The sequence below is a fragment of the Maniola jurtina genome, chromosome 16, assembly GCF_905333055.1.
Source record: "Maniola jurtina chromosome 16, ilManJurt1.1, whole genome shotgun sequence".
Lineage (NCBI taxonomy): Eukaryota > Metazoa > Arthropoda > Insecta > Lepidoptera > Nymphalidae > Maniola > Maniola jurtina.
Genome location: NC_060044.1, coordinates 153,585 through 167,977, shown reverse-complemented (window position 1 = coordinate 167,977; position 14,393 = coordinate 153,585). Strand labels below are relative to the sequence as shown.

At 37.1% G+C, this 14,393-nt stretch overlaps 2 protein-coding genes across 2 annotated transcripts; both read left to right on the top strand.

Annotated features, from left to right (window-relative positions):
• The first annotated feature begins 2,290 nt into the window (after positions 1 to 2,290).
• On the top strand, positions 2,291 to 3,958 carry LOC123872982 (cuticle protein 65-like). The gene is made up of 2 exons (XM_045917612.1): positions 2,291 to 2,318; positions 3,470 to 3,958. Exons 1-2 carry the CDS (start codon positions 2,307 to 2,309, stop codon positions 3,818 to 3,820), a joined length of 363 nt encoding a protein of 120 aa, XP_045773568.1. The 5' UTR covers positions 2,291 to 2,306; the 3' UTR covers positions 3,821 to 3,958.
• Positions 3,959 to 9,527: 5,569 nt separating this feature from the next.
• LOC123873422 lies at positions 9,528 to 11,812 on the top strand. Its single transcript, XM_045918265.1, has 3 exons — positions 9,528 to 9,693; positions 10,595 to 10,843; positions 11,546 to 11,812. The coding sequence occupies exons 1-3, from the start codon at positions 9,682 to 9,684 to the stop codon at positions 11,810 to 11,812; spliced, it is 528 nt and encodes a 175-aa protein (XP_045774221.1). The 5' UTR covers positions 9,528 to 9,681.
• The last annotated feature ends 2,581 nt before the right edge of the window (positions 11,813 to 14,393 follow it).

The following is a 14,393-nucleotide window of genomic DNA, read 5'->3' as shown; positions in this document are numbered from 1 at the left end:
GGACGGACGGACGGACAGACAGACAGAAAACAAAGTGATCCTGTAAGGGTTCCGTTTTTCCTTTTGAGGTACGGAATGCTAAAAATCTATATAATTATGTTTCTTAAAAACAAAAAAATAATTTCGTGTAGATACTTATAGGTTCAGCTATCAAACTATACGCATGACAAGTAGGTAAATACCTAGGTATATAATTTGCCTCCATAATTAGTTAACGTTAAACTAACGTTCATATAATAATCTAATTAGATATTATGTAAAGACAAAGAGTTTTACAAATTAAAACCACATTATTTTATCGGTTTAAATTAGTACACAATTATTAGTAAAACTATCGAATAGTTCTCACAAATCTTTACTCTTTCATTAGTTAGAGTCGTTACTTACTAATGAGCCTAAACTTAAATGTTTTTGACTACAAAAATTAATTATTTAAATGGTGTGGTTAAGTAGATAGGTGTCTACAAACGGACACAAATCACGAAGTGTGCTCTAAATAATAATTTAGTCAATAAGGAGTTGGATCTTTGTTTGTATGTGAAGTCTCAATATCCTTTACATTACATAATAAAGTTGAAAGTGAAACATAAAGATAAGGATCACCATGGACAGTCTGTATTCAAGAAGTGAAGAAACTTTCGCCAAAAGTTTGATATCATCCGTCCCTCTCGATCGTTTGATCATTGCCTTGGCGCATGTCACCAGCATGGTGCTCACCGCGCCAAGCATTCCCACGAGCCTTCGCCCTCAGGTCCTCCTTCGAGCCTTGAGGATACTGAGGGATATTGAACACGAGCGAAACCTTCTGGACCTCGGCTTCGCGAAGTTCACGCCACATCCGAGGTGTCAGGCGAAGCGTATGATGCTCGGTGAGCTTTGGGAACTGCCCCGGGAACAGGAGTGGCTGTGCGACGAGTGTGGAAGACCCCTTTATACCATCGAGAAAACGAGCATTTGATAAAAACAGTGAAATGTATAACAAGTGTGTGATAAACTTGGGAAAATACGGCGACTGGTGACTTTGTTAGGACTTAGAACTAGTGCAGCTCTAAGCATTTATGTATTTAGGTACCTTAGTGCTATTGGAAGTAAATCCCTCATACTGTGATGTATTTCTGTATTTTTACTGAGCAACCAAAACATTTATGTGTAAAAATACTTGTAGGTCACAAAAATCTACCCATTAGATTGTCATGAATGTCTAAATAGCCATCGATGCTAAATAACTTTTTTTAACTACTACTATATAGAGTTATTATTTCATACATCAATAGTTTTAAACGACGCCTTTTGCGACGATTTTAAATAGCAAATCGCAACCAAGCGAGACGCCATTTTTCTCTATTCGAAATGATCACTTAACATAATTATTATCGCCTTTCACATGTCAGTATATTGAAAACATATAAACATACTATCTTATCTAGTTGCCTACTGTTTACACGTTATATAATAACTGCATTGGGCCGCGGCAGGACCTGTTATCAGAATAATGACTGTGTGGCAATGGCGGCAACTGTCACAGGTGTTCAACCATAAGGGACCGCCTAAATTATATGTATCTAGCGTTTAAAAACAGAGCACTCAAATAATAGCTATTATGTACTTTGCAGGCTGGCAAGTTACTTATATTATATGTATTTATCTGTGTTCAGCAATATGTTCTCCAAGTTAATCATAATGATGATGGTGATGATCTGTGTTTGTCTTGCGAGTAGGTAAACAACAACTTTCTGGTACATTTGAAAAAAGAAAACAATGCAAAATTACCGTTTGTTTTTGTTAGGCACCTACTTTGATTTCAACAATAAAACGGTCATTTATTTATTGTTGTCTTAGTAAATATCTCAAACTAGACAGATAAGAAAAGATGTAGGAATCTAATATATTTAAATAGTTGGAAAAGAATTGAATATTATATTCAATTCTTTTTTTACTCAAATCGATTGAGATTAGCTCTTAGTGCTCATTGGAAACCTTTAGCCCTCTAGCGACAAGGCCGCTTAATTGTAATTCTACCTAAATTGTTTGTTCTATAACTTTTTGTACCTAAGTAGTTTCATTCGTTCACTCAATTATTATCGTAAGCTTTAGACTTACCTGTTTCTAGTCCACAGGAAATGGTATTTCCTCAATTTCCTTTGACCCGCTGACTCATAGACCAATTTGAAGTGCATTTAGGCCTGCCATGATACCTAGGTCTCGCTAGGCGACCTAGAGGGGCGCTCGCAGGGTACGTATATAAGCACTAAAGCCCTATCGAGGTCTAAGTCTAACAGGAACCCCTACAGGCACCACTAGATATCATGAAGGCTACTGTAAGTATTCCATTAATAACAAATTGAAGAAAAAGTTTTGCTATTTATTATCTAGTGCTTACATTGGGACACCATAGGTTTATTAACGTAATTAACACTTATAAAAAAATTTGGAACTGGCAGTATTCGAACTCGCATCTCTCTAGCAGTACCAAATTGTTCAATTCGACTATGTTTGACAATTTTTTTTAAATCTGTGAAAACTTTAAAAAAAATTGATGCTACTGACTAAAAATATGTGTATTTTTCATTTCTTAATTTTTTCTCCTTTTAAAAAGTATCTTATACACTCCTCGGACTTTAGGAACTTTTATTCTTGTGATGCAAAATATAAGCTGTTTAATTGTGCTAAAGTCCTAACGTATTAATAATAACAACATTTTGATGTAGAGTTAAAATTGATAGAGCTCCTAAATTATTTTTTACTTGATCAAGAAATATTTTAGAACTGTTGATCACCAAATCAACTCTCATGAAAAGACTAGAAGTCAATGTTGCGAAACAAACTCATTCATATTCGTATATCGAAGCATTTTTATATTAATAAGTAAATAATTGATTTATTAAAGAAACCGGTGCTTGTTATGTTTACGTGTGTATATTCTAACTAATAGTGTTAATTGAGTTTATGCACAAATACCTATAATTGACTGTCGTTTTACAAAGTTCCCAATCAAAAAGAAGTGCACAACTTTTTCGTCTTTTTTTGTCGAAAATATTTCAATACAACTTAAAGCTGACTTTTTTATATACAAATAACGAGCAAACGAGCAGGCGTTCACCGCCGCCCATGAACATTTGTAGTACCTACCAGAGGAACCGCCAGGCATCAATGCGTTCCCGGCCTTTCAGGAATTTGTTGGTTCGCCCGGCCCTTGAATAACCCTATGTTACTTGTAATCTAATGAGAACACCGCAGAAGGTCTACTCTTATCTAATTACAATGTATTTGTATTACAATACAAATCATGTCCGCATGGAATGCTGCCGAAACTACTGGCTGCATTTCCGCGCTACACAGCCAGGCTGATCTTTTGGTACAAAACAAGTCAGCCCTTCAGTCACATGATGAGACCATCGATGTATAGATGAGACCATTAACTGTTCAGAAATTGTGAAATGACTGTTTTAATTTGTGTAATAATTCCCAGTTGTGCGTACTCCTCCTGGCCGCGGCCGCAGTCTACGGCGCAGAAGAGAAGAAGAACGAGAAGCGGGGCCTGCTCGGGCTCGGCTACGGTGGCCTGGGCTGGTCGGGCGGCCTGGGCCACGGGCTGGGCCTGTACGGCGGCCACGGCCTGGGGCTCTACGGCGGACACGGCCTGAGCTACGCCGCCGCCCCCATCGTCAGCCACAGCGTGGCCATCCCCGCCCCCGTGATCAGCCACAGCATCGCTGCCGCGCCCATCATCGACCACGGTCTGATCGGTGGCCACGGCCTCATCGGTGGCCACGGCCTGGTCGGAGCACCTCTCCTCGGTCTCGGCCATGGCTGGCATTGAGCCTTAACACAGTATAATTGTCTATAGTCTGTAATGTCTGTGTATATGTAAAGGTGGAGAATCAATCGATTGTACGTGGTACCCGTTTCTGCTGCGTGGGTCTTTCAGTGCCAAATTAAAAGTATTCTCGCCGTCGATTGTGGATTGTTAATTAAGTTCAATAAATTCTAAAAACATCAACATCCAGTGTTTATGCTTTAAGCTCTCTTGTTACATTTTAAAATTACAAAGTTTCTAAAGTTTTCAAGTGCATAATATTATTCCATCTTCTTCTTACATAAAGAAACTAACTGACAGATAAATCAACGTATTGCTCAAATCGATGGATCTAGAAACTAGGGGATTTTTTTAAAACTCTCTCTCTATAATGTAGAATTCCACTCCACACAAGATTTTCGAGTATTCCAAATGGATACTTACCTACTAAACGAACTTGCGAGAAAAAGGTTGGATGTCGATGAAGGTTATTTTAAGCAGGGTAGACTACCTAATAAGCTACCAAGTAATTTCTATAATTTTAAACGAAACAATTAAAAACATCAAGATAAGTACAGTTAATTGACCAAATAAAGGTCGGTACCTACAAGATAAACAAACATGTCAAGGAGTAAGTAAATCAAAATAATTCGAAAGTCGAGTGTCGACCTCGTCGCAAAAACTCACCGCAGAAAGAACTGAATGTTTCCCAACGCGATCGAAAAACTAGCTTGATCTATTAGTAAATCCTTAAAGTTGTCCATGCCATGGCGCAAGCGGAAACGAGTAGGTGCCTACCTTCTCGTACTGGCTGCAAAGCGCGGAAGTTGCGACACGCAGGTAGGTAGGTAAACCCTCCAAATTGAATCACTTTTCACTTTATCATTGGGCCTGGGAGTTGGGACACGGGTCACACCTGACCTTTTCTGTAAATGTCCACTAGACGATACCCGCTACTTGTCCGCGTGGATTGAGATTTTTTAAAATCCCGTGGGAACTCTTTGCTTTTCCGGGATAATCAGTTGCCTAAGTAAATTTCCGGGATGCAAGCTACCTCTGTACCAAACATATAAATCGGTTAAACGGATGGGCTTTTAAGAATCCCCTAAAGACTCTTTGATTTCTCAAGATTAAAAGTAGTTTATGTCCTTCCCCGGGATGTAAGCTAACTCTGTACCAAATACCAACAAAATAGTGAAAAGCTAGCAGACAGACAGACAGACACACTTTCGCATTTATAATATTAGTATGGATTTCATTTTACAATAAACATATTTCGTCTTTTCATTCCCCTCAAAACCCTGAACCCAACACAACCTAACTCCAACTTCAAATATCATCACCATCAACCTTTCATCGGCTCACTACTGAGTACGGGTCTCCTCTTAGAATGAGAAGGGTTTGACCATAATCTACCACGCTGGCCGAATGCAGATTGGCAGACTTTACACATCCTTTGAGAACATTATGGATAACTTAGGCGTGCAGGTTTCCTAGCGATATTTTCTTCACCGTTAAAGCAAGTGATATTTAAGTACCGAAAATTGCCGAGGTCGAACCGCCGACCCCCCGAATGGGAGGCCGACGTCTTAACCATTGAGTTACAATATTAATAATAGTAAGTTAATATTGGATAAATATTATGCAATATCACAGGCCAGGGGCCCGGTACTCCATAACGATAAATCGCAAGACACGTCGTGTCGCACGTCAACAAGTTTGCGAGCAGCTCCTAAATCTCATGATCTAGGTTCTAGATATTATAACTTACGTTCTTTACCATATAATATGGAGTAAGTTTATTACTGTTATGCAAGAATTAGAAGGAAATAAACCTTAGAGGCTTACTTCCAATGCGATTCTCCATCGAAGCCTGGCACCACGGAACCTACAATACAAGAAATAAGTTCAAAAACAAGCAAAAGAAAAAAGTGCAAAAGAAAGCTCTTGACTGTAACTATACCACCTGAAGGTGTGACTGCAGTCTAAGATGGAAGCGAGGTAACTCGGAAGAAGTAAGGTAGAGCTTGTACTCAATAACTAAACCCATAATATACCCAATTCATTCCTACGTAGGGGGTTTTCTATGTTCCTATGCCTCGCCGTGTCTTTGCCGGTAGTCTGGTAACTAGCCACGGCCGAAGCCACTCAGCAGACCTCAGAGGCAATAATTGATTTGTTATATATTTATTTGAAGTGAGATCTGTTCTGATGACCTTTACTCTTGAAAGGATTTGTGTTTACAGAAAGTCACAGTCACACAAAAGGTCAACTTTAATTGGAAAGGGCTATAATCTGCCTATATTTATTATAATAACGTCGATGATACACATAGCAGGTAGTTTTCAAGGAATTTTGTTATGATTTTACCAAAATAATTTACATACCAATCTTATGAGGAGCCATCTCAATATAGTATGGTGAACTTTAACAACTTGAAACTGTGTGAAATTTAAATATACAAATGAAAACGTATTATCTACAATCGTAATGGAAAAACCATCGTTTAAATCCATAGCCCATTCTTATCTATACTTATATACTTACTTATAATATTATAAAGAGGAAACCTTTGTATTTTTGTATGTTTGTATTGAATAGGCTCAAAAACTACTGGACCGATTTCAAAATTTCTTTTACCATTACTTAGAGGGATTCTTCCGAATCCGTATAGGCTATATTTTATCCCGGAAAATAGAAAAAATAAATGTCCACCCGTGCGAAGCCGGGGCGGGTCGATAGTCAAAGATAAAAGTGTGATAGTGTGTCTGTCTCTCTGCAGCTTTTGCACGGCCCATAACAAAATTTGGTACAGTACAGAGATAACTTATACATTGTAGACACTAGACATACTTAGGTACAGTACTTTTTATACGGGAACATCATAAATTTCCCATAAGGATTTTTAAAAAGCCTAAATGCACGCGGAAGGACTTCATCTAATAAACTATTGCTAAGACGAAGGCCATGTACCTTTATGTATTTTTAACTTATTATGTAATAGTTTCTACAACCGGGTCAAAGAAATTATAAATTGAACAAAAAATTACTGATTTCTTGTTTTTTAATTATACATTATACAATAAAATCCAGTAATTAACCGGTCATAACCTCATAGTCTCACGTTTTGCCGAGGGAGCCTGGTGCTCACAACGAAGGCATTTTTCTCCGACTATGAACTTGTTATGGTAATTTATACCCCATTAGTCAAATAATAATATTATAATCCAATATTATTATAACGAGGAATGTTTGGAATATTAATTGATTACACATGTCCGATTCTGTTGAGTAAATACATAAAACAAGTGTAAATTAAAAATTTATAACACCCCCGACAAGAGAAGGTTACAGTAACTAGAAAAGACCGAAAATACCTGATAACTTTCAAACGGCTGAACTGATTTTCTTGGACTATTCCGCGCCTACGATCTAAAGTATCTGAGTTTTCCAAAACATCATTTTCAAATAAATAATTATGTATTTAGGCAACGTCCATCTTGACAGCTTGACATTTGTCTATTGACATAAATAATATTATGAACCTAACGGTTATCTAACCTTCTTTTCTACAAGAAAACTAGAAAAGAGCTGATAACTCTTAAACGGCTGAACCAATTTTTTTGGATTATAGCTAAGAACACTCTCGATCAAGCCACCTTTCAAACAAAAAAAAGTAAATTAAAATCGGTTCATTCGTTTAGGCGCTACGATGCCACAGACAGATACACAGATACACAGATACACAGATACACAGATACACCGATACACAGATACACAGACACACAGATACACAGATACACACGTCAAACTTATAACACCCCTCTTTTTGGGTCGGGGGTTAATGACGAATTATGTCAATTTTAAGTGTTTTATGAGTGTGGTGTCATCTATACTTGGTAAAAAAATATAGTTAAAAAAATCTACGAAAAATTAAATTTTATCTACGTTCCTTAGCCTCTACTCCCATACTTGAGGAGCGTGTAGTTCATTTGCAGGCAATTCATGTTTTAATTTTGTTATACCCTATTCCTTTAGGTATGTACATTATGATTTTTGTCACACTAATATTATAAAGGCGAAAGTTTGTATGTGTGTGTGTGTGTGTGTGTTTGTGTGTGTGTGTGTGTGTGTGTGTGTGTGTGTGTGTGTATGTTTGTTACTCCTTCACGCAAAAACTACTGGACGGATTTGGCTGAAATTCGGAATGGAGATAGATAATATCCTGGATTAGCACATAGGCTACTTTTTATCCCGGAAAATCAAAGAGTTCCCACGGGATTTAAAAAAACCTAAATCCACGCGGGCGAAGTCGCGGGCATCGGCTAATATTTAAATATCACTTGCTTTAACGGTGAAGGAAAACATCTACATACCTGAGAGTTCTCGATAATGTTCTCAAAGGTGTGTCTAGTCTGCCAATCTAGGCAGACTATGACCTAAGCCATCATTCTGAGAGCAGCAGAGGAGACCGTACTCAGTAGTGGGCCGGCGATGGGTTGATCATTATGATGACAGTCATTCATTTTAGAAGCGCCCCCATGACAGCAATCCATCGATCTGAAACTCTCTACAAGTAACAATCATAAACAATCACAATGGTTTGTTAAAAATATGTTGTCACTAAATCCGTTGATTAAAATCTCGATTTATTCTCAAACACCTGCTTACGAGTACAAACTTTTAAACTAACCATTTTTTCACACTGTATCTACTAAATGACAACAAGTGTAAATTAAAAATTTATAACACGCCCGACAACTGAATTGATAACTTTCAAACGGCTGAACCGATTTTGACCATCTCGATCAAGCCACCTTTCAAACAAAAAAAACTAAACTAAAATCGGGTCATTAGTTTAGGAGCTACGAAGCCACAGATAGGTACACATATAGGTACACAGATAAGTCAAACTTATAACACCCCTTTTTTGGGTCATGGGTTAAAAAATACCCATTTATCGTATGGAATGTTAAAGTTCAAAAATAATTCAAGTTTTAAAATATCAATTTGGTGTCCTCAAAATTATATCTATGATTGATGCGTCTTGTTAATTGAAAATCTTAAACTTAATTTGTGGTATTCCCACTGTGTGGGCAGAATGGCAGATTAAGTACTAACTCATTTGCAAACTGTTTGCTGACTTGTAAACGACGTGAGAGGCATAACACTGATAAATGTTAAAGTGGTTCTGTATAACAATAACGAGTATTTATGCTTATTTATAACTAGTTGACACGCTCCGGCTTCGCTGAAGTGGAATTTCTAAAAACTTACCAGATGTTATGAGAAAAACTTATGTGCATCAAGATCATGGTGGTTTTATAAGATACCAGGTAATATAGGTAAAAAAAATATATGTCAAAGTATTAAGTCTAATTCTTTTATATTTTCTTCGAATTAGTATTAGAAATCACGCCATACAATTGCCCAGACACTTTGGATCGTGGCAACCCTCTGCCAGATACCCTTAAACTTTTAAACTTTAGAGTGTATTGCAAGGGGTGCCACGACAGTCTGGCAATGCATGACGTGATTTCATCGTGTCAATCCCTTAAATCTAGAATGGTAACTATCCAAGACCGAAACCTTCTATCAGACTACAGTGCTTACCACTGTGCCAGAAAGATTTTCGAGGTATTTACATAGGATTATAAGTTTAGTCGTGCGGATCTCTAAGTCGAGTTATTACTCTGAAATATTAATGTTAGATTCATACGGATCCTGTTCGTTGGGCCGCGAACTATTTTACGGTCTTATTATTAGATCTCGTCCTTTCTGTATATAAGATAAGGCAATTCGGTCATCTCACGAGATAGTTGTGAAAGCCTCTCCGTGCTGGTGTTATTTGGTGGTGAGGTTGTCGGTGGAATTCGCTCAGCAACATGAAGGTTTTGGTGAGTTGCTCTGTTATTTTACAAGGCGTCAAATCAATTTCGTACAAAATTACTGAATTTTAATAATTAAATACGTTTTGTTTTTAGTTTTACAGGATAGTGTGCCTGATTATGTTGTACACAATCTCTAAACTAAATAAAAGTGACAGTTTAAATATAAAAAACTATCTCTTTCATAATACTCCCTGCGTAAAAGTAAGCCCTAGATTTAGGCCAGTCAATTCAGTTTAGTTTAGAGATTATGTACTTATAAAATTATATGCAGTTTTTTTAACTTATTGTTGAGCAGTTTTTATAATTGAATAAAGAATATTTTGATTATTACTAGGTGACCCGCTCTCTCACTGTATAGTCTACGTTATAAAAAAAACAACATGTAAGATGTTATGTTTCTACACTAGGCACACTTTGAGCTATTATATCAGTCACTTCATTTCGTCTTTTTTATATGTCTAAAGATTCCATTAGATTCCTCCTGTATCCACGAATAATATACCTATTAGTTTTCTTATCTAATGAACAGCAAATTATCTTTATTTAATTTAATTAGGAAGCACGCTCTAACCTAGACCTCGTCATTGCTTTTTTAAGCATGATTGTCGTCAAGCGCTAGCCTATCGTAATACGTAAAATAAAAGCTGACTGACCGATCTATAAACACACCGCTCAAACTACTGGACGGATCGGCCTGAAATATGTCACGCAGATAGATATTATAACGTAGACACCGACTAAGAAAGGATTTTTTGAAAATTCAACCTTTAGGAGTTGAATTTTCAAAAATCCTTAGTAACGGTTTGAAATTTGTGTAGTCCAGGTGGATGAAGTTGCAGGCATAAGCTAGTCACACAATAAAAATAAAGTAACTGGAGTATGTCACTTGTAATCTGTAATTCCACAGATCATCCTCGCCCTCGCGGCTGTGTCGGCCGGGGTGCCCGCCAACCGCGACAAGCGCAGCTTCGGCCTGCAGCAGTTCGGCGGCAACAACCCCGGGTACCAGGCCCTGCAGACCAACAGCGAGCACTCCACCTCGTACCAGACCAACAGCCGCCAGTCCTCGTCGCTGCAGGCCTACCAGCCCTACCAGCAGTACCAGCAGTACCAGCAGTACCAGCCCGCAGTGCAGCCCATCTACGTTCAGCAGCCAGTTAGTATCTCTTATCATCATCATGATCAATCAACTCCCCACTGCGGGACGTCATCAATTCAATTCGTTATTTGCATAAATTAATTTTCAAGTATTTCAAACGAGTAAGTTGTTTTTATTTCTGACATATAAAAACATCGTTAAGGTATATGTTCGTTATGATTGTGGATAAATAAATACATAATAAAGGAATTGTATGAGAATAAATTATATCAACGAGCCTCGAGCGCGTTGATGTCTTTCTACTAAATAATTTGTGTACGCTGCACTCAAAAGTGTTTTAAACGGTTAAAATCTACAAAAGAACATCTATAATAAATACTTATGTATTATTATTTATAGGTTATACTTATATCAAGTATTTATAGTTTACTATGTGAAGCCCGTGACTCCGTCCGCGTGGATTTAGGTTTCTTAGAAATCTCTTGGGAACTCTTTGACATCCCTTGGTTTCACAGATGGGCCTTTAGGAATTCCGTGGAAACTCATTAATTTTCCAGGATAAAAAGTAGCCTATGTCCTTTACCGGGGTGTAAGCTAATTCTGTACCAAATTTCATCAAAATCGGTTATACTGTTGAGCTGTAAAAAGCAGCAGACAAACAGACAGACACACTTTTACATTTATAATATTAGTATGGATTATAATAGCAATTTGTTTTTTTCTGAATCGAAGTCATTTAACCATTTGTTTTCATTTCAGCACGTACAGACACAACAAGTGTACAGGCCGCAAGTATACGCGTACCCCGTCAGGCAGCAAGCCGTGTACACCCCGCAGGTGCAAAGCTACTACCCAGCGCAGAACTACGCCACCGCCCGCACCTACACCCCCGTGCGCACCTACGCGCCCGTGCAGACGTACGCGCAGACCTACACCCCCGTGCAGACCTACGCGACTCCCGTCCACTACAACCACGGACAGAGCTACGGCAACGCGTACGGCGGAGGCGTCGACCCCTGGTGCTGAATGTAGATTCAGTGATGTACAGTGCCACCTACTTATCTGTTCGGTGGACAAAATTGCCAGCGGCAGTCGTCATTTCAAAATCCACGCGGAAGTCGCGGAAACCAACTAGTATTATATACCAAGCTATGTTGAATCTTTGCTATGTTGAAAGAATTTTAATTCCATTTTTTTATTTAAATCTAGCAATAACATATTCTCCACTAGCGACGATGGCACCTGAAAAAGATAAGATGGTGGCACGATGTTAGCGTAAATCCCACCTTTATTTTGTCACCGCCTGAATGAAACTTTTAAATATTGTTAAAAGTATAGAATGTTGTCTATTCATTCGTTTTCCCAGTTTTTACTTATGTACAAATACAGCAAAGATATAGGATACATCGTTTAGTGTTTAAGCTACAAACTAAATAAAGATTTAAATTATTTTAACCCTTTGATTTTAACATGAACTAATTCCTAAATTAATCATCATAGTAGTTTATTTTGAATATACAATTTGAATTTCAATATATTTTTTAATGAATGCAAACGTATCCGGAAATACACACTTCACATAGGCCATGTTTTTATGTTAATAATATTTGTTTTATTGAGTACTAATGCCTAATATTTAAATTGGAACATCAAATGCGTAGTAAGATTTATCTAGGCATATTTTTCTTTTATGTAAATGATGATATATAAGGATATGAAGGCAGCTTCTGTTGAAAGAACCATCTAGATACTACATAATAAAATAGTATTGAGTCAGTCCGTCTGTTTATTAGAAAGTTCTGGTTTTTTTTCAGTTTATATTAATAACCAACATTATTATAAAGCTTTGCTATGTCCGAACCAGATTTGCCCATAAAAGTAATGCACAAAGTATGCCTTGGCTTATAAAGTTATAACTAATAAGTACTTAGGTATATTTTTAAAAATCAAATTATTATTTATCAGAAGATCATGTTTCAAGGAAAAGTATAAGCAACATTATATCAGTTTACAAAAATGAACATTGAAATACATAATATTTGTATTAAATATTGATCAGGACCTCTAAATGTTTTGAAAGGCTGCATATTTACTGTGTCAAGGATTGAATTGGAAAAAAAAACAAAATATTAAAAAAACAATGATGTTTGTTTATAAAGAGTTGACAAGTGACATCACCATTCCAAAGTTAATTGTTATATTAGTTGATATTTATGACTAATAAATACAACACATTATATAATAAATATTGGATGAATGTGTTTATGAATAATAAATTCAACCTTCTGAAATATGAATGCTCTATTTTTAGGATGAAGTAGGTATGTAAGTAATCAGAAACTTCTAGAAAAACTACTTTTTCTGCGTATTTATATTAGCACTGGTGTCAGCGAGTCCTTGTCTCAGACACAAGGGGGGAAAACCCATCGAAAATGTCGAGCTGTCACGTACGAGTACATAGGAAATTGTGGTAATGCGTATGAACTCGTCAAGGCTAATATTAGCTGTTTTAAAATATGAATGAAAGTGTTACTAAAGCATTAGCCATAGATCAGTGACTTTGATGAATACTGTTCATCCAATTATCATATTAAGTACCTACTAAGTGACGCCCGCGACTGCGTAGATTTAGATTTTTTTTTAATCCCATGGGAACTCTTTGCTTTCTCGGGATAAAAAGTAGTCTATCTCAATTTCCGGGATAAAGGCTGCCTCTGTACCAAGTTTCATATAAATTGGTTAAGCAGATGGATCTTTGGGAATCCCGTGGGAACTCTTTGATTTTCTAGGATGAAGTAGCCTATCTCCGTCCCCGGGATGTAAGCTAACTCTGTAGCCGTCAAAATCAGTTAAACTCTTGGGCCGTGAAAAACTAGTAGACAGGTATACACACAGACAGACTCACTTTCGCATTAGTAGTATAATATTAGTATAAATTTCATATATGCAAATTATACATTTTATGCAATATATTACGTCATCGGTTAAAGTAAAGCCAACCTAGTTGAACATATTATCATATGATATAAGGAGATTCTGTATCACGCTGGCTCAATAAATTGATAGAGGTGTGTCTACTCGTTTATAATTTTTGAAGATTTTAGTAGATTGCACTGGATAAGCAACGTTAATCCATTTCAGAAATAAAAACATCTTTTAAGATAATTTCCATAAGTTTGCGATGTCGGACTCCGTATAAGTAGAACCTGGAAGTTCATCGTATTTGTTATCTAAAGAAAAGGGCAAGTAATAAGGAATTCGATGTACAGAGATAACAAGTCTTATGATTATTAAAATTCTTTTGTGCTGGCTGGCTGGTAAATCGTGCAATAATAAAATTCTGTGACGTAAAAACCTTCTATCACATATTATATAATGTCCTCCATATTATATGGGTGTCCTCTCAGAATGAGAACGGTTTGGCCAGGACACTACGCTGGCCAGGTGCGGATTGTCAGACTCGGCATACCTTTGAGAATATAATGGAGAACATTCAGGGCTGCAGGTTTCCTCACTATATTTTCCTTCACCGCAAGCAAAGCCGTCGCTGTTTAAGAAAATTCCGCTATGTGGAAAATCAAAAGTTTTCAGGAGACTCTTTTAAACT